The following is a 23239-nucleotide window of genomic DNA, read 5'->3' on the forward strand; positions in this document are numbered from 1 at the left end:
CTAAATAAATACAGCTCTTGCTATAGCTCTGTTTATTTAACTTCAAATAAAAAAATGCTTTTAAAATCTTTTTCTGTTTTTAAAGAATTGAGTTTTCATCCAAACAGGTAACTACGCGCGTCGGCGTCTTTTTAAGGCGCAATTAGTACACCAACAGAGGTTATGGTCTATTTTAATTAGACCTTAAAATGTTTTGACGTTAAAACCTATCGATGAAACCCTCACTCTAGTGAGTGACCTTTCGGTTTGATCCTGAATCGACGATTTTTTTTTTTTTTTAATTATATAGACTAGCGCTTGGCTGCAATCAGACCTGCTAGCAAGTGATGATGCAGCCTAAGATGGAGCGCGCTTGCCTAGAAGTTGCCTATTCACTCTTGACTTGACGATATGCCAATTAATAGGTTATATATGTATAGGCTATGGGTGACGTGAAATCAAAGAAAAATAGGCTATTCATATGCTACCCAGCGTCAAATGTAGGAATATTTGACGCCTGCCAGTGACGTCGAAGCCTCGACGTTCTAGCTAAATTAATCATAGTACCGTCAAATGTTACTAATACTTTAAGGATGAAATAACTAAAAATAAATGTTGATTCTTTTTATTACTATTAATATGGGCCAAAGTCATAATGCAATCCGGTGGTACCTACTAATGCATTAGCTGATCGAACACCCAGGAACACTAAAAACAATATTGTTTTTATAGCAAAGTAATAAAGCGCAGTAATGGTTTACGAGGTTCTTGGAAACTTCGGAAATAAATCCCGCGCTCAACTCTCGTAAGTTCATTTAGAATCGCGGCTAATTTAAGTATTGCAGGCTCAGTACAAGTTTTCACAATCTCGACATCGTTGATAGATTACGAGCGTTGCAACACTAATAATATGTTATAGCTAAATAAAATTTAACTCTCTTGTTTTAAGGTGCTACTGGTTCGAGTTCATCCATGCATCAACAGCTTTACGCTTTAGACCCCAAATACACTGGGGACGTCATACATGGCGACGTCGCTGGCTATATAGCTATGGCTAAATTTAGCAACTTACCATAGCTAAATGAGGTTGCAATTGACGTTATAGTGTTTCGATGTTCGAAATCAATCAACTCTATCGAGATGTGAGGACTTGTACTAAGGGTTCTGGCAGTAGAAAAATACTTTTCGTATTCTTGGAAGTTAACGGCAAAGTCGGTAAAGTACGTGCTTTATAGCGAAAAGAAACTTCGAATCAAAATTGATGTGTTCAGCGATTGATTGTATCGATACCGACTACTCGATTAGTTGTAGTGGGTACCTACCTACCGTACCTATGACGTGATTATTATGCTATGAAGTAGGTAGGTAGGACACGGATGAAAGCACCGAGCGAAGGGTGCTACTTTTGCGGAGAGGAAGACACCCCGAGACACGCAATCTTTGAATGTCCGGGTTGCGCCGACCTAAGAGTAGATGCGCTAGGATCGACCGACGCGGAGGGTGTGAATGCCCGAAACCTTATACCGCGCATGCTGTCGAGCGAAGACGCCTGGCAGCGATATAGCCAAATGCTGAGGGCTATTAGTGATTAGAAGAGAAGAGAGGAAAAAAGAAGAAAAGAAGAAGATTGAGATTTGGGAGGTCAGCATGAAGTAATGCCACGCAGTTCCGTGCTCACCTTGGACGACATGAGGAGGTTATTTTAGTCCGTGCAAGTCGGACCCACCCTGCCAGCCGGCAGAACTCCCTAGGGATTTTTTCCTCCCCCGAAGAAAAAAAAAAGGTAGGACACAGATGTATGTCTTTACATCACATTACTAGCTGAGGTCTGCGCATTCGTCCCCGTGATTTAGGTTTTTAAAGATCCTAAGGAAATTATTAGATTTTTCAGTATGCAAAGATAGATAGATAAAGATATATAGATTTTTCAGATTAAAGTAGCATATGGCACTTTTCGGGTGTGTAGCTATATCCATTCAAAAAAATCACATCGATACGTTGCTCCATTGCGGTGTGATTGATGGATAAACTAACAAATAAACACATTTTCACATTTATAATTTGGGTAGTGATCTTACTACCCTGCACTAGTCCGTACTGCACTACGTAGTCCACCGTACGGAAACAGTGCAGCCGCAGAAGGCAAACAACATCCTGACCAAGAAAATACTGAGTACTTCTCGTACAACCAGTATTGGACGACCACTGTAGCTGATGGTGGCTAATAGACAACAACGGTCAACGTGATAACAGGGTCGGCAAAAGCAATGCACAGCCACTCTTCCCAAGAAGAATTTGACATATTCAAATTGAAATGATGAAATGAAAGATAAACTGTTAAACACCATTAATTTAACATATTCGAATTGAAATAAAAAGATGAGCTTTTAAATACGACTACTTTGATATATTCAAATTGAAATGATTACAAACAATGATTATTGATTACTTTATTAACATTCACGGGGCGGACCAACAAATTCCTGAAAGGCATCGGCGGCGGTTCCTCTGGTGCTGCTGGTGCTCTGGTGGTGGTAGTGGTGGTGGTGGCGGCGGTAATCACCTACCTGCTCATTTGCTCACTATTTTTATTTTTAGAAACTATAGTAAATATACTATACTAACTATAGTAACTATAGTAACTATAGTAAATTGTATTATATTATTAATCTTATTGGGAAATAAAGGCTTATTATTATTACTAGCTGTGCCCGCGACTTCGTTCGCGTGGAATAGTGACTTTTCGCGCTTTATATAGCCACGGACGCTCAGGCGCGAGGCGCCGTGATTCTTTAAATTGACATAACTTTTTTATTTATGAACCGATTGACATGAAATAAACACTAAATCCTAAGTGAAGCTTACTACAATATATTAGTGAAAACCGTATCTAAATCGAATAAGCCGTTTCTGAGATTAGCGTGCACAAACACACAGACAAACAGACAAACAGACAAACAGACAAAAAAAAATTAATTACAATTTTGGGTTCGGCATCGATATAATAACAACCCCTGCTACTTTTTTTTTATATATTTCCATTGTACAGACACCACTTTTCTACAATTTTATTATATACGTATAGATTATCTCTCATTTATTTATTTTTCCCATTTTATCGTATTTTTAAACAATAAACAATATTATTATTATTATTATAGTAAATAAACCTAGCCAATTTTCAAAATAAAAGAAAATAAAGGATTGCATTCGCGCCAATATCTCACGCGTACAATATAACACGAGACTCAAAGAAACTTTTAATATTCAACCGCTGCCTTTGCTTGGCGATGTTTAACCTTTTACACTTCCCTTTGATGTATGTAGGTATCGAGTATTGGTGAAACTATCTGAACGTGGCTTACTTGTTTCACCTCAACCCTTCGCCGGCCCACAACTGAGAAAGAAAGAAAGAAAAGACCACTTTTTGAAAGCTGTGCCACACATTATCAGTTACACCTAAGTTAGGTTATCCCGGCGCCTCTAATACTTGAGCATTAAAGTCATAAGACCTCAAGCATAAGAAGCGCTGGAATAAGCTGTGTCATGTGTGGCACATAGGAGACTCCTAGCATTCGTCTCCAGCACCACATCTCCAGAGCCAATCTTCTTCTTCTCGACTACTCGAAAAGGCCACGTCTCTAGTAGGTATTAACATAATGCAATAAAATAAAAATCTATACAAATATTATAAAGAGGAAACCTTTGTATTTTTGTATGTTTGTATTGAATAGGCTCAAAAACTACTGGACCGATTTCAAAATTTCTTTTACCATTACTTAGAGGAATTCTTCCGAATCCGTATAGGCTATATTTTATCCCGGAAAATAGAAAAAATAAATGTCCACCCGTGCGAAGCCGGGGCGGGTCGCTAGTAACTAAATAAACCTACCTTTCACTATGTAGGTTTTCTTAGACGTTTCGTAGATAATTCTTGATATGTTAGCACAAAGTAAGAGCGGCTTAATATCTTTAATACTATAATCCGGAGCGTTGCGAATTAGGCACTTAAGCTAATACCAGGGCAAGACGAACGTAATCCGATTAATTTTTTCCCACCTTATGTGACAAGACACTTATAAAAATTGGCTTAATGTGGGGCTTCGTGGAGAAGTGTTTAGAGAACTGCGTGACGATAATTTCACGTGTCGGGGGGTTTGAAAACTGGTCAAGTTCGAGTTGGACTCGGACACGAAGGGTTCCTTACCATCGTACAATGAAATAATACTTTATTAATTTATTTGATTTGAATGGCAGCCATTTTTAATTTTTATTGTTTGTTGTTATATAGCGACAATAGAAATAAATACACATTCGGTGATCAAATCTCTATCTATTACGGCTCATGAGATGCAGCCCACTGACAGACAGACGGACGGAGAGCGGAGGCCTAGTAATAGGGTCCTGGGGTAGTTTTGAGGCTACCATCATATACCTACCACAGATAATATTATAATAGTGCTCCTATACTGCCGTCTGTTAGCTTAAAAGCCGTTGGCTAAAATAGTCCTTGAATTATCGCAAAAAAAGTGGGAATTTTTAAAAACTAAAGTCTCTACATAATGCTACGTAAGACTAACGCTTTTAGTTAGATTTTAGTGTAACAAACTTTTCAAAAATATATTTTTTTTCTAGAATCCCATATTTTCTTTTCAGTCAGCCTGCCGGTATGTTGTCGCATTGAAGTTGATTAGGAGTATGGGTTTCCTTAACCTGCTATTCCTTTTAAGTTAGCCCGCCTCCATTTTAGTTTGCTATTTTTAACCCCCGACCCTAAAAGAGGGGTGTTATAAGTTTGACGTGTGTATCTGTGTATCTGTCTGTGGCATCGTAGCTCCTAAACTAATGAACTGATTTTAATTTAATTTTTTTTGTTTGAAAGGTGGTTTGATCGAGAGTGTTCTTAGCTATAATCCAAGAAAATCGGTTCAGCCGTTTAAAAGTTATCAGCTCTTTTCTAGTTACTTGTTGGGGGTGTTATAAATTTTTAATTTACACTTGTTAAATCAAACAAAAGCAGGGTTAGGTACTCTTTGAAAATCATTTAGGTATTTATTTCATGTACCAAGGACAACTAGTACCTTTCTGTATGTCTGGGACTCTACGGAATGCAGATTCTGCTTAGAACATCCAACAAGAAACTCAGCAGTTGCTCTTTTCAAATCATACAAAATCACAAGATAATAACCATCTTGTGGGCAACTGAAAGCTTAGGCGGTTGCTTCCACGTAATTTTACGGAACGTAACATTACGTGGAATTTAACGGAAACGTAATATAACTAGGGTCTGGTGTAGACAAAATAATAAACAATCCACGGGTAGAAATATTTATTATAACAGAAGTCAGAACTATTCACAACAATGTAATGGTATTAGGAGAAATCTATGTTGTTACAAATAAATACATTTTGTACAATTCGTTGTGTTAAAGAAACATAATATTTATGCTACATACTAAGTTGCACACATAATATTGTATAGTCCTTTTTCCTTAGTTTGCTTAAAGGGTGGTTTCCATTGCCAGTTCGCGATAGTAAGGTTGTATGGGCCGCATAATAAGTTACACCTCATACGAATTTAACCGAGAAGCTATTTGTTTACATTTTAAGTAAACTAAGGAGAACTGAAGTATACCCATATATTGAAATACATAAAAACTTTAAGTATATGGACTATGGAACTTATGGAATGACTAGACCTTCATTTAGATAATGGAACATTACATTATAACTATTATAATCAACAATGTGCAGATAGTAAATAAATATAACGATTCTTTTCTGCTACCAAATAATTATATTTTATTGACTTCGTGAATTTTTTATTAGGTAATTTATCTTTGTTGACAATCCATCTACACTGAGCCAGTGTGGTAGGCTATGACCATGAGCCTCGATAGCTTAACGGTTGAGGAGCGGACTGAATTCCGAAAGGTCGGCGGTTCAAACCCCACTCACCGAACCGACTCCTGGCACAAGCTTTACGCTTAATTGGAGGGAATAGGGGAGTAGTAGTCACGATTAGCATGGCTAATATTCTTTAAAAAAAATCTTCTTATTCTGAAGCGCGACCCGTGCTCATTAATGAGCCGGTGGACTGATGATGTTGAATATAATAGAATTTTTAGAGAAAGGGAAACTACAGACAGACAGATATTTGTTTTTAGAACTTGTCTTCAAAGTTTCACTTAGTTTGATTAGTTATTATTCAAATTAGAACCAAACTACGTTTGTGTGGATAGCTCTGGGAAGCACGTTAGGGTTACTTCTGTTGAAATCCTGGTTTTACGAGAAATATATTTTTAACCATAGACTTATTAAATAATATTTTTTAACTATTAAATTTTGCTTTGTTGTAATGTGGTTCTTGTTTAAGAATATTTCTTAAATCAAGTGTCTGGAAAATGAAATACGACATCCTTTAAAAACGTTTCAATAACGAAGAAACCGTTTTATTGTACCTTTTTTCATTAAAAACCTATATTGGGAGCACAAATCCATGATAATGAAATGGGTGTCACACGCCTATATATTACAAAAACCGGCCAAGTTCAAGTCAGACTGCACACATAGGGTTCCGTACCATCGTACAAGATTATTTAATTTTTTAATTTACATGGCAGCCATTTCGAAATTTTTATTAGCTACTTATTCGTTGTTATATTGGCAATGGTAAAACAAAATTTGTGAAAATTTCAACTGTCTTCTTATTACGGTTACTGAGATACAGCCCACAGACAGACTGACAGACCGATAGCCAGACGGACAGCATTGGCATCCTATTATTGGTAAAAAGATGGTCAAGAGCTAATAAAAATTATGGCCTGATAATTTCGTAGTAAATAGGTATCTTTGCATATTATTGTAAACTATAAACACGGGATTTGAAAGTAATGATTTTCAGACTCTTGCACTTGTTATTTACCTACCTTCAAGCCTTTCAAAGTATTAGCAAGTGTCCTATAGGTTTTTATGAGCTGTCAGTGAGTTCCACTCACTGACAGCTCATTTTAGTATGCATATTGCATACCTATGAACAGTACTAGAAACCTGATTTTTAAAACTGTTTTATAAGTAACAATCAGAATTAGGTTAGACTCTTGCATTGATAGCACCTTATTACCTGAAACCGTTCTAATTAAAGTACCTTTTAGAGACAAGACAGACAGGCGGACGGAAAACAAAGTGATTATATGTGGGTTCCTTGCGTTTTCCATTACGAGGTACGAAACCCTAAAAACTGAACAAAAAAATATGAACGGAAAATTCCTGGGAGGAGTTTTAACGTATTTTATGTGGTCGTACAATTTCGTTAGCCTTTTAAATATTATCAGCGAGGCGACATATTTTCATATTTTCACTTAGACACGGGGCTTGCGACAAAAGTTTTCCCATTTCATTTATTATTAAACTCGTTGCTTCCCAAGTAATATGGTCTGTAAAACTTGGTCAGCAATAAACTTGGTCATGGATGAGTTTATTCAATACAGAGAAAGATAAAATAACTGTCGGCACGCTATTGAATCGCACGGGTCTTTCAGAATGAGAATGGTTTAGGCCATAGGCCATAGACCATCCTAGCCAATTGCGGATTAGCAGATCATTTGAGATTATTATGGGGAGTTTTCAGGAATGCAGATAATTTTCCTTAACCGGTAAAGCTACTTATTATTATGAAGATATAAACCTTTTCTGAAATAAAAAGTGACTTGAATATAAACCGTTCATCACTTAGTGAGAGGTGTGCTTTCAAATAAACAAACAAACGCAGATGGTCTGATTTTAAACTTTAAGTAATTACTTAGGATAAAATTTCTTAGCACTTTTTTACATAAACCCATTTTACATAATTATATATTATAAATAGAAAATTATAAGACTAAATAAAATTAACTCTGCATTTTTAAGCGTTCCCAGTATTCCAATAATGACTTATGATATTTTAAAACAATTTTGGTCACACCAACGGATTTAAAGGAAACAATTGTTTTAATAATTCAAATCGAATGTTCTTATCGTTTTACTTACTCTAATATAGTCACAATTTCCACATTACAGGTTTCTTATCGTACCGTAAAAAGAAATCTACAGGTACGTCTTCTAAGAAAAAGTAAAGTGTTTTGGCAATATTTAGGATAACTTCACAATTATAATTATATAGTATTTGATAAACACTGCTTTATAATCACAATTACGTTACGAATCAAAATATATTATCCAGAAGATATGATAAAGTCTTATTTTTGTACAATTTCCATAATAATTTATTCAAATATCGTATTATTATACATTTCGGTCAACTTGAGAAGATAAAATATACAGAAGATATTAATTATATTAATAGCAATTAATATTATAGCCGACAATTAATCTTATATGTACAATAGATTTCGCCATTGATATTTTGTTAAATTAACTATTTTATTTAACACTTAACAATTTTTACAATATTAAATAACACAGTTATCAGCTAGAGAGATATGCGAATTTTAATATCTAATATCACAAACATTGTCTTTTGCTTAAACATTTCAAAACTTAGATTACAATCAGTAAGCTTACAATGAAAAGAAAACTAGATAATAATAAATCTCTTCCGACCTTTGAGACGCCTTTTAATCTAATTTCGTTCTGAACCGGATGCCCGTAAGTTTCCTCTATCGATTGCATTAATTCCTTAGGACAAGGAAGTTCCTCTAATGGGATATCTGTCAACTTAACCGCTTTACTTACTTTGGTATTCTTTTCTTTATCATTGTATTCTTCGCCTTTATCATAGTATTCGTAATTGTCATCGGCTAAAACATTAGAGTTGTCTTCTTCGTCATCTTTCGTATCACTTACTCGCCTTTCGTTAGTCGGTTCCGGTACACACGATATTTTTTCAAGAGCTCGCCTCATTGTATTGTCCTGAGTCTCGTTGCGCAGCGCGTAAATCCACGATAGACGGCAATTACAGCTAAGAGGGTTACCTGAAACAAAAGAGTGTACCTATGAGATTTACACCAGGCTAATTGCAAATTAGAAATGCTTCCTTCTCTAAGTAATTAACGGAGTAATGTCGTTAACCTTAAAATCCTTGGAAGCTTAATATGCATCACGGGAATCGAGACTGCTCATTTGAAATTCAAATTCAAATAGTTTTTTCTAATCTAGCGGGAGATCTTGGCGTTCATTAATTCTAATGTGACCAATTAAAATTTTATGCGCATTTTTTGCCACTTCGCGTCGAGAATGCACTTTTTACTTTCCATATATTCCAGCTTCCATTACGCCTAAAGGACCTATTATTTTCTAAGTTACTACGAAGAGCCATTATCAAACAAAGAGAAAAGTATCTCACCTACCCCCGAGGTATAATTATACGCGTTAAACGCTTAGATCATTTGCTTTAATAATGCCGCCGCGATTAATATATAAAATAGATAGAGACAGTTATCTTCTACTAAATATAGCTTTCAGTTGAAAACTACCATTAGTAGAGTATTAATCGCTGAGAGGGGTTAATGTATTTGACATTAAGCTTTTTCTGGAACTGGAAAAATATATGTCGGGCAATAAAGAAAATATACCGTGGGCATCAGCGTAAAACGGTCAATTTGCATTCAGGGAACGGTGTGGAGCGTTGCAGAATTATCTAGCAAAGTTGGTAAGGTGGGACCCGCAAACGGATGCTTAGCTACCTCGGTCATGGCAAAGAAAAATCACTTTTATCGTCGAATCGCTCTCACAGCATCTCGTCTCGTGAATTTTTCAACATCGCAGCTATACGATATTGAAATATTGCATGCTTTGTGACAAACTGATGACCTGAAGTTACATTTTGTGTAAAGTGTACAATGTAGATAGTTCAAAGGGGAAATTTAATCTTTGAAAGACCGCGTGGGACTGTTTGTCTTTGTAACCTAAGAGTAGATATTATATTAAGTTACAAGTCATACTGTTAGCTGTTGTAACATTTCAAAGGGTGAAATGTTCTGGCATATTAATTATACCGTCCTTATATTATTTAACAAGGGTTAACTTGTTCGATGTCAGGCTGGTCAGGTATATTATTTTTTAACGGAAAATACCGAAACATCTGAAAAATGTTACTAGTTAAATCCTAGAACTCGTTAACTACAGTTTACGTTATCCTAATATAGTGCATTACAAAAATAAATATACAGTACATTTTAATACGTCTTTGGAAATTCCGGGTTAAGCCAAAAGTAGAATGGCGCCGATTCTGTTGTCCTTCTCTAAACGAAATTTAGAGTACCTGCATCTTTTTCTTTAATATTGCTAAAAAAGGACGGAACAAGAATTTCACATTTTAAAGATTCTTAATTTGAGTGCACGCTACTTTAAACAATAGGCTCGCGACTGGCATCTAAAGCCTTAAACTAACTTATAAAACTTGTGAAACTATATATGCCCTTTTCGTATTACATTAGTAAGAAAAGGATGTGAATACTCTAAAATTTATTTGTGGTCAGAATCATCACCAATAGCATATTAGAAATGTTTTTTTTTATATAGTTATCTAGTCTCACAATTATGTTGTCATGTAAACTCTCTAAAATATTAGCAAGCACTCTTATATTTATTCATGCCTGCCGTTCTATATTTGCACGGGTTCCGCAGGCTTGAAGATCAACAATGTTGAACCGAGTTGACATTAAAATATTGCTTATTGTAGAAAAATCTATTGCGTCTTGTACCAGACAAATATTTTCCCTACCCTGGTTCAAAGGTGGCAGTTCTGTTTACGGATTTATATAGGCATGTTTGTTCTACAGGAAACTTCTATAGGCGCGATTTGAGAGCTCACACTTTTTTGGGCAGAACGTAACCTTCATCCTATTGAAAATGACCGCCAAATAGGATGACATACAAACTATTATACCTACTAATACTAAGTAGTTTACGACCTAGGATAGCAGTTCCTTTACACGGCGGCCACTATAATACATCTTCGGATGACATACAAACGGCGTGTTCCTAGGAAGCGTTTTTTGTAGTATATCTTTATCAGTGAATAGATTTTCAGAATCGGAGCATAGGTTCCGGAGATTACACCCTACATAATAAACTCACACACTAACAAATACCTCTTTATGATATGAGTAGCTGACATCACTACTAATATTAGTGTGCTTGTTTGTTGCTATTGGGTTGCCCTTAAATCACGTCGCAACGGAGCAACGCGATAATCAACGTGATTTTTCAAAAAAAAAAAAAGATGAAAAAGTTCCAATTCGGAAAATCAAAAAGTTCCTGCGGGGTTTTAAAAATCTGAATCGACGCGGACAAAGTCGCGGGCATCAGCTATTAGACTATATACATTAAAGTTTCCACAAGATAATAATATTATGTATAATTATATGAGGAAGGTATAAATATGAAACGTGAAGATATTAATGGCTTGATGCGCCCTCGGGGACGTATTCATGAGCTTACGGCACGGTTTTATCGCGCTAAAAGGCATGCATTGTATCATTAAGGTATTATTTTACATCAAAATTATTACGACCAAAAGCTTTTTTTATATAGATACCATCATGATCGTTGATGATACCATTACGATAGTAAGCGACAATGTCTCGCATCCTATAATATGTCATACTGGCCTGTTCGAAGATTTTGGTTTCAAAGACCAAGGTTTTGGTTATTATGAAGTATTTTACTAAAGTTTGTGTTTATATTTTACTCGCTTATAATCTTATTTTTTTGACAACGGCCCTTTTTTTGACAGGTTGTGAAGCTGAAGTGGCTGAACAAGGTACAGAGAAAAACTGATCGGAGGTGACTGACTGATCGGTCCCAAGGTGCTAGTATCAAGAAAGGCGACCCCGGTGACGGTGGACAGACGATATCAAACGAGTTGCAACATTGGCCGACCCCAAACAAGGTCGCTGAATTCAGCGTGGCACGTGTAAATCCCTACAAGAAACTTAAACATGCCCAACAGTGGACCTCTGTCACTTAAAAATCATAATGATTCGACAGGTGTCCTTCTCTTAATCAGATTTGGTACCCTCTTGTAAAGTTTCCCAGCCTCTTCTGAACAGGAAAGCTTTTCTGAGGTAAATTTTACAACAAAGCACTTTCCCCACCTGAAATTCCTTTGAAATTACAACGGCTTCACTTCGGTAAACTAGTTAAGAAATAACGTTTCAAAATTTAAATTCCTAAATTAAATCTTTGAAATAGACCCAACAATGTCGCGGGTACCAGCTGATTAATTGAATTACGCGTTGAGTAATTTATTTGTAAAACGTCGGCAAGTAAGGATTTGTCGAAAAGTTATTTTGCTTATTCTACTGGACTTATATTTCTTCGGCAAAACTTGAGTTACAAGGTTTTGACAAAAATTATATATATGTATTATGTTGAGTTTTTCTGTAGAAAGAAAAAAATATTCTTTGTACGATACGGTTACGTACTCGTAGCACGAATTATTGGTATGGTACAAAGAATATTAAGTCTTCTAGTAAGAGAAAATAAAGATTATGAATACTAGTTTATGCCATTATAAATTCTATTACCAATAAAGTAGAGTTAATCAAGAATAAGTTAATCGCTTTAAAGCTGCTTAAAGTTATGGATTTTTGCTATTCTGAATCAGTGCGTAAAGTGGCTTTCATTTCAGTATTCAGCTAAACACATTTGAAGGAACCATAGACTTACAAATTTTCGCTAAGTCTATGGAAGGAACACACAAATTTCTACCTTGTAGCCTAATTCGTTTAATCTAGCTCAAGGCGATCCTTCGTGACCATAAATATTAGTTTGTGTGACGCTTGTATCCTTGGGCCGGGGAGGATTAAAATTTATAAATGAAGGAACAGCTTAGGCCTCTGACAGTTTCCCTTCTTAATCCAACATATACCTAAAGAATTTGCTTTCACTGTGATTTGTAGATTTGTACAAATATGTATTTCTTTATGTGTTCAAATCAGAAAAGAAGAGGCCCGTACCGTAGGAGAACCAGAATAACCAACATAGTTCGCGAAGCTGAAGTGGGAATGGCTAGGGCACATAGTTCGTAAATCTGATAGATATTGGAGCCTCAAGGTATTAAAATGATGACCTCACACCGGAAAGGCCCAACCTTTCACAGGTTGGAAGACCCCCCCCCCCCCTAGATGAATAAACGACATCAAACTTGTCACAGGGTGCCGCTGGATTCAGGTAAGGTAATACCACGGCATGTGGAAGTCCCTACAAGACTTATGTCCAGCAGTGGGCATCTATCGGTTGATAATAATGATGATGATGATGTATTTCACATTATAATATGGTTTTGTAGCCAATACTTACTCCAAATCACTCACCATATTATATCTATGGAATGAAATGCTATGAAAGAGTTATGTTAGGAATTCTTTGAGGGATAAAGTCCGAAACGAAGTGATTCACCAAAGAACTGAGGCTGCACGTTGAAGTGGAAGCTGACTGCTGACAAAAAAGAGGTAAAGGTCGCAATATTTTAGAAGCAAAACCTCAAAAAGGGTCAAGCGTAAGTGCCAAGGAAATACTGTAAATAGAAGAAAAATAGAACAGTTTCGAAACGCATTTCCCAAACACGTAGCCACTCACCCCTTAAAATACGATGGTCTCACATTAAACCCGGCCCTAGTGTCACGTACGAACACCTTCAAGGTAAATCAAACTGCGTGAATACTTTAGTATCTAATAAAGAGGCACGAATTTGAAAATAAAGACCTACTTATATCACAGCGAGCAGGGCTGAAATTTATTGGCCTTTTATATAACACATATATACCGTTTCATGCGAGAATGAGAAGCGTGATTTACGAACGAAGTATGAAGGGGAAATAAAAGGATTACATCTCGTATCACGACGCTCTTGTGTATTCTTGTTGATGTATTCTCAACATCAAAGCCTAACGCTATGTTTACACCAGCAAGCAAGTTGTGATACCTAGCTTTCGACAAAACTTGTAAAAAACTTCTGAAAAACATGATAAGTAATGGTCATCATTGACCTGTTTTTTTTTTAGATACAAGTGAGCCCTTGACTGCAATCTCACCTGGTGGTAAATGATGATTCAGTCTAAGATGGCAGCGGGCTAACCTGGAATATGGCAGTTTTCACTAAACCCATACTCCTTTGGTTTCTACACGGCATCGTATCGGAACGCTAAATTGCTTGGCGACACGGCTTTACCCGTAGAGTGTAACTAGCCACGCCCGAATTCTGCCACCAGACCAGAAGAGAAATTTAGAAATCATACAATTCCGAAGCATTTACCACTGTGCTAGGGAGGCCGTCGAACCTCTACTGATACAAGTACGCTGGACCTGCAATTGCCGACCTATTAATGAGGCAACTGGATTTTCGATGTTTTGCCGCTGACAGCAGCAGCTGAGCGACATAATATGAGCGTACAGTACAACCAAATTAATAACGCGCATAGAAATCTTCGTCACTGTTCGGCAACGGTCGTATGATACACATGATATTGACTCCTATTTGTTTATAACAAGGGGCAAAATGCAAGTGCATTGTTTAGGGCTCTTACGATTCAATGATTCGGAATATCTGATCGGATCGGATCTGCATGCGCATTATTAATTTGGTTGTACTGTACTCAGAATTAAATGTTAGAGGAAGCTTTTCTTTCTTTTGTCTATGGGCCCTTCAAATCGGTGTAAAAATAATTTCTATCATTTTGTATGGCAAACCGCTTTCAGCGTACCTATTTGTACCTACTTGTAGGTATATTATATCAATTTCAGTGGATTTCCTTGTTTCAGAAATTATAAGAACTTTTCCGTGTCTGAATTATATATATTACACTCCCGAATTCCGCCTGGGACACAGCGTTTTTCTTCAGTACAAAGTGCGTGATCAACTAAATTTTAAATGAACCTTTAGGGTCTGCGTAAGTCCTTGGTCGGAGACCAGCTGCAGAGTATATTTTCATACGTCGCGCGTCTTGTTGTAAGGATTTATGATTTAGCGTTCTGCTAGAATGTTATGTAGTTAATGTTGAACTAACTTGTCATAGTTTTTTTTTATTTAACGCTCAAGAACCTTTGTTTCATATTAGAGAGAGATTAGAATCTGCGACTTTTTGAATTCCAGTCTGTCCCTAACCGTTGCGCAATTGAGTCACATTTCAAATTCGCAAAACAAAATTCGTTGGGGAATCTTTTAAGCAAAAAGTAGGTACAAGTTAAAATTACTTTCCAAGCAGCGAAATTGAAAACTGTGTAAAAAGTGGCCTCAACACCTATTCATTTCAAGTTTTCAAGCTTCCAACACTTTCTAGCAAAAAGACAAAGCAATCTGCATTTTCATAACCCGGCTCCCTACAATGGACTGCTGTTTATAAGAATAAAAGGTAAATCTAGTCGCATACTAAAACATGGTCCGTACGTGCCGCATTTTTTGTCGTCGTCACCAACTGATAGATGGCCTGTCCTCTGAAAGACATAGTTCTCTTCTAGGATAGTCTCATAATATGTCTATACAACATGGCTTATTATTCCGTTTAAATACCCAACAGCCACCCTAGGGTGTATACTCGGAAATAGAGCTTTTATTCTATTGCACGAAATACTTGGTACTTCAAAAACCTTAATGAAATATGGACTAACAACAGAAATGTGGACTACACACATTTCAGACCCCTATTTCAACCCCTTACGGAAAGAATTTTCAAAAATTCTTTCTTAGCGGATGTCTACGTCATAATAGCCTTTCAGCCCGACCCGTCCAGTAGTTTGAGATGTTCGTGGACAGATCAGTCACTCAGCCACCTTTTCTTTTTATGTATTCAGATTTTCAATACTGAAAACTGCATTGCTCATGACGCAAACGACTCGTATAGCGCATAATGTAATGTGCATTCAGCTTAAAACTTACCAGTGGAACTAAATTTAGAACAAACTCGAGCGGTCTAAAGTTATAATCCTATTTAAAATGGGGCTAATGGAATAACTCGCTATTAATATGGATTATTTTAATATTCTGGAACAACATAAATATTTAATACTTTTAAAATTATATTATAATTGAAAGCTTAAGTGTGCTTAAGTTACTTAGATAAAGGCTAGAGCAAACAGAGTATATAGCTGGATTTATGCTTAAACTAGCTTTACCCCGTGGTTTCGTCCCCGTGATTTAATTTATAGCATGTAGCACTTTATCATGTTTAGTGTTTCAGTTTGTGGGTTTGTATGTCGAAAGTAATTTTCGACATACAAACTCACAAACTTCCAAATATTTCTTCTTTGTAATATTAGTATAATTCATAGTAGGTATATTATGATACTTGACTAATTAATGCACTTCTTTAAACACTGTGCATTCATTAACGTGAACAGTCAAACGATATTGTAAAATATAATTTCTTGCTTAAAACTGCCAAAATAAACAGCAAAAATATCTACCATAAAATAACTCGTATTTACGTAGTTTTAATCACCTTTCTAATCATATCAGGACTAAAATGTACTGAGAATACAATTAAGAAAAATCTGAATCTGAATCTTATTATTTTGTCCATAGTACTTAGTAAAAGAAAAACAATTTAATCTATTAATCCCATTGCCAGGTTATTGTATTTATCTTTTGCTTATATTGCTCATATTAAGTATATTTATCTACAAAATGTAACCTACTTCAACTAGAATAAGTTATATGAAGCTAAACCGAGTGGAATGGTATTGTGACATTAATCGCATTTCTTAGCATAGCGATGGCCTTGTAAATAGGTCACAACTTGTACGAGTATAGAAAATATTATACTGAATAACGCTAAACAAGTTTAATGTTCAAGTCACATTAAGTGGAATCGAAGCGAGACAACGTATCTTTTCTAAAATGTTGTACAGTAAAATGAACCCTATATTTATATGCGAAACAAAATACAGAGAAAGAATGCGTACGTCTATTAGTTGAACTCGTCCGTCACAAAGGTTCCTACCTCTTCTCGGTAGGAACGGCATTCCGAACCAGTGGAAAATTACTTGTAAAAAGCACTTGTAAAAGTTTATTTGAATAAAAATCTATTCTATTCTATTCTAAAGATTTGTACCCATATCTATTATAGTGAAAAAAAGTTTAGTTGCAACCTTTTGGAAAAGATTATTTGCTTTGCTTCGAATTTCGATTCTAATGCAAAATGCCATGACCCTTAGCTGACCGTAATCACAGCACGAATCACATACGTGGATATATTGCATTTTTCTAAAGATTATGTGTCTGTTCATTATAATGAAAATTATCTTATGTTATAGTAAACATCGCGTTTGGTTACTACCATAATGTTCATCAGTATAAATAACTTAAAATTTGAAAAACCCCCGACACAAAAACCTCTACAAGAAAACTAGAAAAGAACTGATAACGGCTGAACCGATTTTCTTCGATTATAGCTAAGAACACTCCCGATCAAGCCACCTTTCAAACAAAAAAACTAAATTAAAATTGGTCCATTCGTTTAGGAGCTACGATGCCACAGACAAATACACAGATACACACGTCAAACCTATAACACCCCTCTTTTTGGGTCGGGGGTTAATAAAATGAAAAACTGTTGCTACTTACCATCTAAGTATACCACAGATGAAAGAGATTTATCATTTTCCACAACGGGCCTTATTGTTTCATAAGACATCGTCGTTAAAAGGTTGTCCCTCAAATCAAGTACAATAAGACTTCGCATATCTTCAAGTATATACTCGTAAAACGTTGTCAATTTATTTCCAGATAGAGTCAGTTTCCTTAATTGTGTGAGCCCACCAAATGCTCTCTCCGATATAAATTCTATTGCGTTATTATCTAACATCAATTCTTTCAAGCCCCACAGCTCAGTGAAGGCCAAGTTTCCAATCATTTCCAACTTATTGTTTATTAAGTTCAATCGAGAAAGGTTTTCCAATCCAGCTAGCATCTCTCGTATTATTACCGATATGTAATTGTTATCCAATTTCAGTTCGACCAGATTGTTAAGGTGTTTGAAACATCCTTCGTGGATTAAACTTATATTGTTGTTCGATAGATGTAGAATATGTAGATTTGGTAGGTTGAAGAACACATCCATCTTCAGTTCAGATATTTGGTTGTCATCCAAACTTAGATTAGACAGCATCATCATTTGTGCGAAGGAGTGTTTCTCCAAGTTTGCGATCTTGTTTGATTTCAGAACAAGCTGTCTTATGGTTGATGAATTTGTGAAAGCGTACGGGTAAATTGTTTTGATTGTTCCGAATTGTATTGACAGGTGTTTAAGTCTATCGAGTCGCACTATGGCTTTAGCAGGTATGAATGTTAGAGCGTCGTCGGTCCGAACATTGAACATGAGGTGTTCTATTTCAGACTGTGAAGTAAAACTAGGCCAAATCGGGTCGTCCTCGGTTAATCCTCCACCGAAAATCCAGCAGTCAGCTCTCGTTGCCAATTTCGGCTTATTATTGTCGCAGTAGCAATGTACTTTGGACCTCCTATCGACTATGTCGCAGACATTGATGAAGATTGGCATTTGGTAGTGCCGTCTATCAATTTTGGGCTTCGTCTCGTTTTTGCTCTCCGTAACTGTCAGCTTGACGGTCATTAGCGATGCTATGATTACGATGTACTTGGTAATCTCTTCCATGGTATTACAATTTAATCTGGAACAAAGGAAAAGTTTTTCGTTAAAATTGGCTTTCCGAGTTCGAAGTATTTAGTAAGTTAATATTATCTTTTCAAAGCGCAAGGGATGTAATGAGGAAACTTGTGTAATATTTATGTTATACAAGTTCCCTCGATTGTTAACAATACAGGGGCCAAATAATAATTATTATGTATGCACGAAACGTCGACATGCTGGAAATTGACTTGAGCCGTTTGATTGTAATGTAATCCATACTAATATTATAAATGCGAAAGTGTGTCTGTCTGTCTGTCTGCTACGTTTTCACGGCCCAACCACTGAACCGATTTTGATAAAATTTGGTACAGATATGGGCTACATCCCGGGGAAGGACAGAGGCTACTTTTTATCCCGAAAAATCAAAGAGTTCCTGCGGGATTTAAAAAACCGAAATCCAGGCGGGCGAATCCGCGGGCATCCTCTAGTACAATAATAATTCGAGGCGATCTTGTTACAATACGACGACACAGACTGACTTGTAGCGTGTGTAATGTATTTTTTGAGCTCTTGGCTCAAGTCTGCTCCATTTTTACTCAAAATGGCAGACCTATACTGACTTGTAATGTAGCACTCAAAGGGAATCCGCGAAAATCCGGAGCACTCGGCACTCGCGCGAAGGTTACAATATTACAAATTAACGTTTACAAGTCAGCCTTCGGTTTGGGTTACAAAAACTCGATACATTACACCAAAATGTTACAAGTCAATCTCCAGCTTTAGTGTCCAACTTCCATACGAGTTGCTAGAATTGTCAAACTTTGTGGATAGACGACTTAAATTATTTAGTAGTGACAAAGTTGGGAAAATTAGCCATCTCGTCTCAAAATAGATGGAACTCTGTGTGAGTTAAGAGCATAGTTGTTGGAAGGAGTTTGAGATACAAATAAAGTTTAATTTGTAATAGGGATTAATCTAAATTTCTAATCCTAATTCTTAGGGTTCAGTATCTCCAAAGAAAAAAAAAGAACCCTTATGAGGATCACTTCATTGTCTCTCAAGATCCGTCAAGGAAATAAAAACCTATAGGGAACTTTCCGTTGACCTATAATCATGAAATTTGGCAGGTAGCAATATTTTATAGCCCAAGTGCGTCAATCCGAAAGTTGTGAATTTGTGGTTACATCACAAACATAATTAAAGTGTTACTTCTTGTACGATGGTATGGAACCTTTCGTGTACGAGTCCGATTCGGACTTGTCCAGGATTTTTTTGTTCTTTACTAATCTGGAATTGTTTGCTTGCCTGTTTCTCAGTGCAAGTATAGGTAGGTACCTACCATGTGACAAGTCTTTCTCAGTTTTATTGCCTGAAACTATTCACAAAATTTTTTAATTGTAATATAATTGTGAGTATTATAATGGGTTTAGAAAACCATAAACATTACCTAAGTGTAAAAAGTAGTACAACTATAAAAAAAAACTTTTAGGTTGTCAACTTGAAACCGTAATTTATCGATTATTTATTACAACTTAACATGTCAAAATGAACTATTTAAGTGAGGCTTACATGTAATTAGTATAAATAAACATAACTCATATTGAAAATTTATGATGTGTTATTAATATTCATTATCACGCGATACATACGCGTATGAGTATTATCCATACATGTTTATTAATCACCATTATCTTTCATCAAGGAAAATTAACCTAATTAAGTTCCAAAGCTAATTTGTTTTATGTTATGCCGTGACAAACTAATATATTTCACTGTCGGCTTAAAGGATTTCGAACTGAAGTTGGTAGTGGGAGTTTCACAGGCGGATTAAAAGTTCAGATGGGATTTGCATTGTTAAAACTACATTTTAGCGCGGAAAAATTTTCAGTGTTATTTCTGCCGTCTATAAACTGAAATGCAGCTAAGCGGCACATAGGCGGTTTTGAGATTTTCACTTTATTTTAGGATAGGAACGAATCTAGTGGAAATTCGGAAAGCCCAAATCCGCATGTCGAATTCCACTCTGGCCACTAAGCGTCAAATCTGTGCGGAAATTTCTCTTTAATTCATTTGTTGGTACAGGAGTGCTAACGGAAAAGGTAGCATTTTGACATTTAGCTAAAATTGTGTTTAAGACTAGTCCTGCATCTGGAAAAGGAGCTCTCTCTACCTACATATAAAAACGAAAACACAGAAAAAACCGGATAACTGCGAATTTAATCCGCGTGGAAAAGGTTCCGTACGATGAATTATGACGTACGTTTGTGCGCACAATATTGAAAGGTTTAACTTGTTGTTAGACTTGTTTTAGGTTTTCCTGTAATGTAGAAGTAGGAAACTATTTTCTTTATAGTTATAAGTGTAGGTTTAGTAGTTTTGGAGATGGTCAATATTCATTCATTTTTAGGGAACTTCCGTACCCGAAGGGTGCCAATGCGGCCCTATTACTAAGCCTCCGCTGTCTGTCTGTCAGCGGGCTGTATCTCGTGAATTGTGATAGGTAGTGAGTTGAAATTTTTACAAAATGTGTATTTCTTGTTGCCGCTATAACAACTAATAATAAAAATTTCAAAATGGCCAGCATGTAGTAATAACAACTTGGCTGATTTTTTAACGTCACAATATAACGGCCACGGTGGTTCTTTTTCGGTTTGTACTTTTTTAGGTACCTACGCGTTACAAAAGCTTGTAATGACAACTGCTCCGTAGTTTTATAAAAAAATAATCTAAAACTCAAAACCAACCATCTAGCACGTTCTAGTTAGCGCACGGCGGATGTACGTAGCTGGGAACGCTGCAAAATTCTGAACAATTCTCGTTTTTGCTAACTGCAAACGTGACTGCCTAAACTTTTGACGCAGCAACTGATACTGCTGAAAATACGAAGGCGGAACCGGGGCGCTACGGCGGAACGGAAAAAAATGCTACAGTTTAGCGCACCGAGTGTCTACACCAGTTTTGCTAAATAAATATGGGCTGAAAATTGAATTCAAATAGTGATATTCAGTCACTTCATTGAATAAAAGGATTTCTAGAATCGGTAAACATTGTAAAAGTCCACAATAATTTGGTAGATTACACTTTTCAAGTTTATACAACGAGGTAGACAAAATATTTTGAAATACGATGGGACCCGGTTCAGAGACAAATTATAGTAGGTACCTACTATTAAAATTCATGGTAGGTGGTGCATGAATCTGTCTCAAGAGTTTATTTGTAGGATTTACACACCGATCTTTGCACCCGTGTAAATTTATAATTAGATTTTTTTACGGAAATCTCGAAAACCACGGACATATCAGTTCCTAGAACGTGTCTATAGAACTTTATTGAGTTTAATTGGTTTACATTCAAATGAGAAACAAAATGAATAGAATAGAACAGAGTAGAATAGAATAGGATAGGAAAGGATAGGATATGATAGGATAGAATAGAATAGAATAGAAAAGAATAGATTTTGTTACAAGTGCTTTTGAAACGTCAACATAATTTACCACTGGTTCGGGTACCAATTTACAACTGCGTTTGTATGGGAGCTTTTCATAATACATTTGTTATTACAGTGGACCCCCCGTAATCCGACATGTCTATTATTATTGAATTTACTAAATTTGAGATACATAGTGAGAAGTATGATTTGTACTTCAGAGTATGTATGACATATTATGGAATATTATCATTGGATTTGTAATTTGTCGGATTACAAGGTACTCTATTGTAAAAAATTCCGGACTATAGGGGGTCTTAGGCAGTACCCAATAATCCGACAAATTCGATAGTCCGACAATGTTCTGCAAAACGTTTGTCGGATTACCGGGGGTCCACTGTATATCTAACTAAATATCTCCTAATTCTAATCAATATAGCACCTTAGTCATACCTACCTACTCTAATGTGGAAACTTCATTGAAATGGTCTCTATTATGTACTTGTGCTTACGGCAACCTTTAATTTAATAATAGCTCGAAACATGACGTATTGTGTAAACCAGTAATAGTTTCATATCCTTTATCGATACTTTATCGGCCCTCTAAAACTTTAACAATAGGCAAAGCGTTGTTATTCTATAAAGCATTATTTTCGCCATTGAGACCGCCATCGATACATCTCATGTTACTTACATGTACGTAGACAAAGGTATAAGAGCCTTTTGATGACAACATTGTAGCTTAGCGCTGGATTCTGGTATTGTAACCTACGAGTTATATGTGTGGCATAGAACAGACAAAGTTCAACTGCGTGTGATAATTTTATCGTTGGCAATGGCTAATCTAGACTTTCAAGCCCAAATTATAAAGATTTTATAGAACCAAAAGCGATAAAAATTTGATTTTAAAAAGTGTTAAATACACACAATGTTAGTAAACAAACATTTTAAGCTAATTTGTTACGCTGGACGACTTCCTTCATCAACGAAACGTGCCGAGAGAGTCAAATAACACCATACACAGAATGCAGACTACACTCAAAGCCTTCGTTACCTACCATCGGTGCGAAACGGACGTATCTCTAATTATAATATGTAATTTTCATGTAAATCAGTACCTAATTAAACCATTCCACAACCAAAAAGGACTTCTACTTTCTCTACCAGCTCTGGACAGTCGTCCTTATGTAACTAATTAACGAATTTTAACCCAAACCTACGTTTTAAACAAGTTTCTATCCTA

At 36.1% G+C, this 23239-nt stretch overlaps 1 protein-coding gene and 1 long non-coding RNA gene across 2 annotated transcripts in view; both read right to left on the reverse strand.

Moving 5' to 3' along the window:
• Positions 1 to 410: 410 nt before the first annotated feature.
• On the reverse strand, positions 411 to 4212 carry LOC123873009. The gene is made up of 3 exons (XR_006797582.1): positions 4145 to 4212; positions 2989 to 2993; positions 411 to 420 (listed from the first exon to the last, which is right to left on the reverse strand). It is a non-coding gene; the product is annotated as an uncharacterized LOC123873009 (long non-coding RNA).
• Positions 4213 to 5293: 1081 nt separating this feature from the next.
• The window catches only part of LOC123873008 (connectin-like), a 59559-nt gene continuing 41613 nt past the window's right edge, over positions 5294 to 23239 (reverse strand). The window contains exons 2-3 of the mRNA XM_045917655.1: positions 17546 to 18609; positions 5294 to 8951 (exon numbers count right to left, since the gene is read on the reverse strand). Of these exons, the coding sequence (XP_045773611.1) occupies positions 8518 to 8951; positions 17546 to 18593 (1482 nt within the window). The 5' untranslated portion in view covers positions 18594 to 18609 and the 3' untranslated portion in view covers positions 5294 to 8517. The remainder of the gene's footprint in view (positions 8952 to 17545; positions 18610 to 23239) is intronic.

The sequence above is a fragment of the Maniola jurtina genome, chromosome 16 (assembly GCF_905333055.1).
Source record: "Maniola jurtina chromosome 16, ilManJurt1.1, whole genome shotgun sequence".
NCBI lineage: Eukaryota > Metazoa > Arthropoda > Insecta > Lepidoptera > Nymphalidae > Maniola > Maniola jurtina.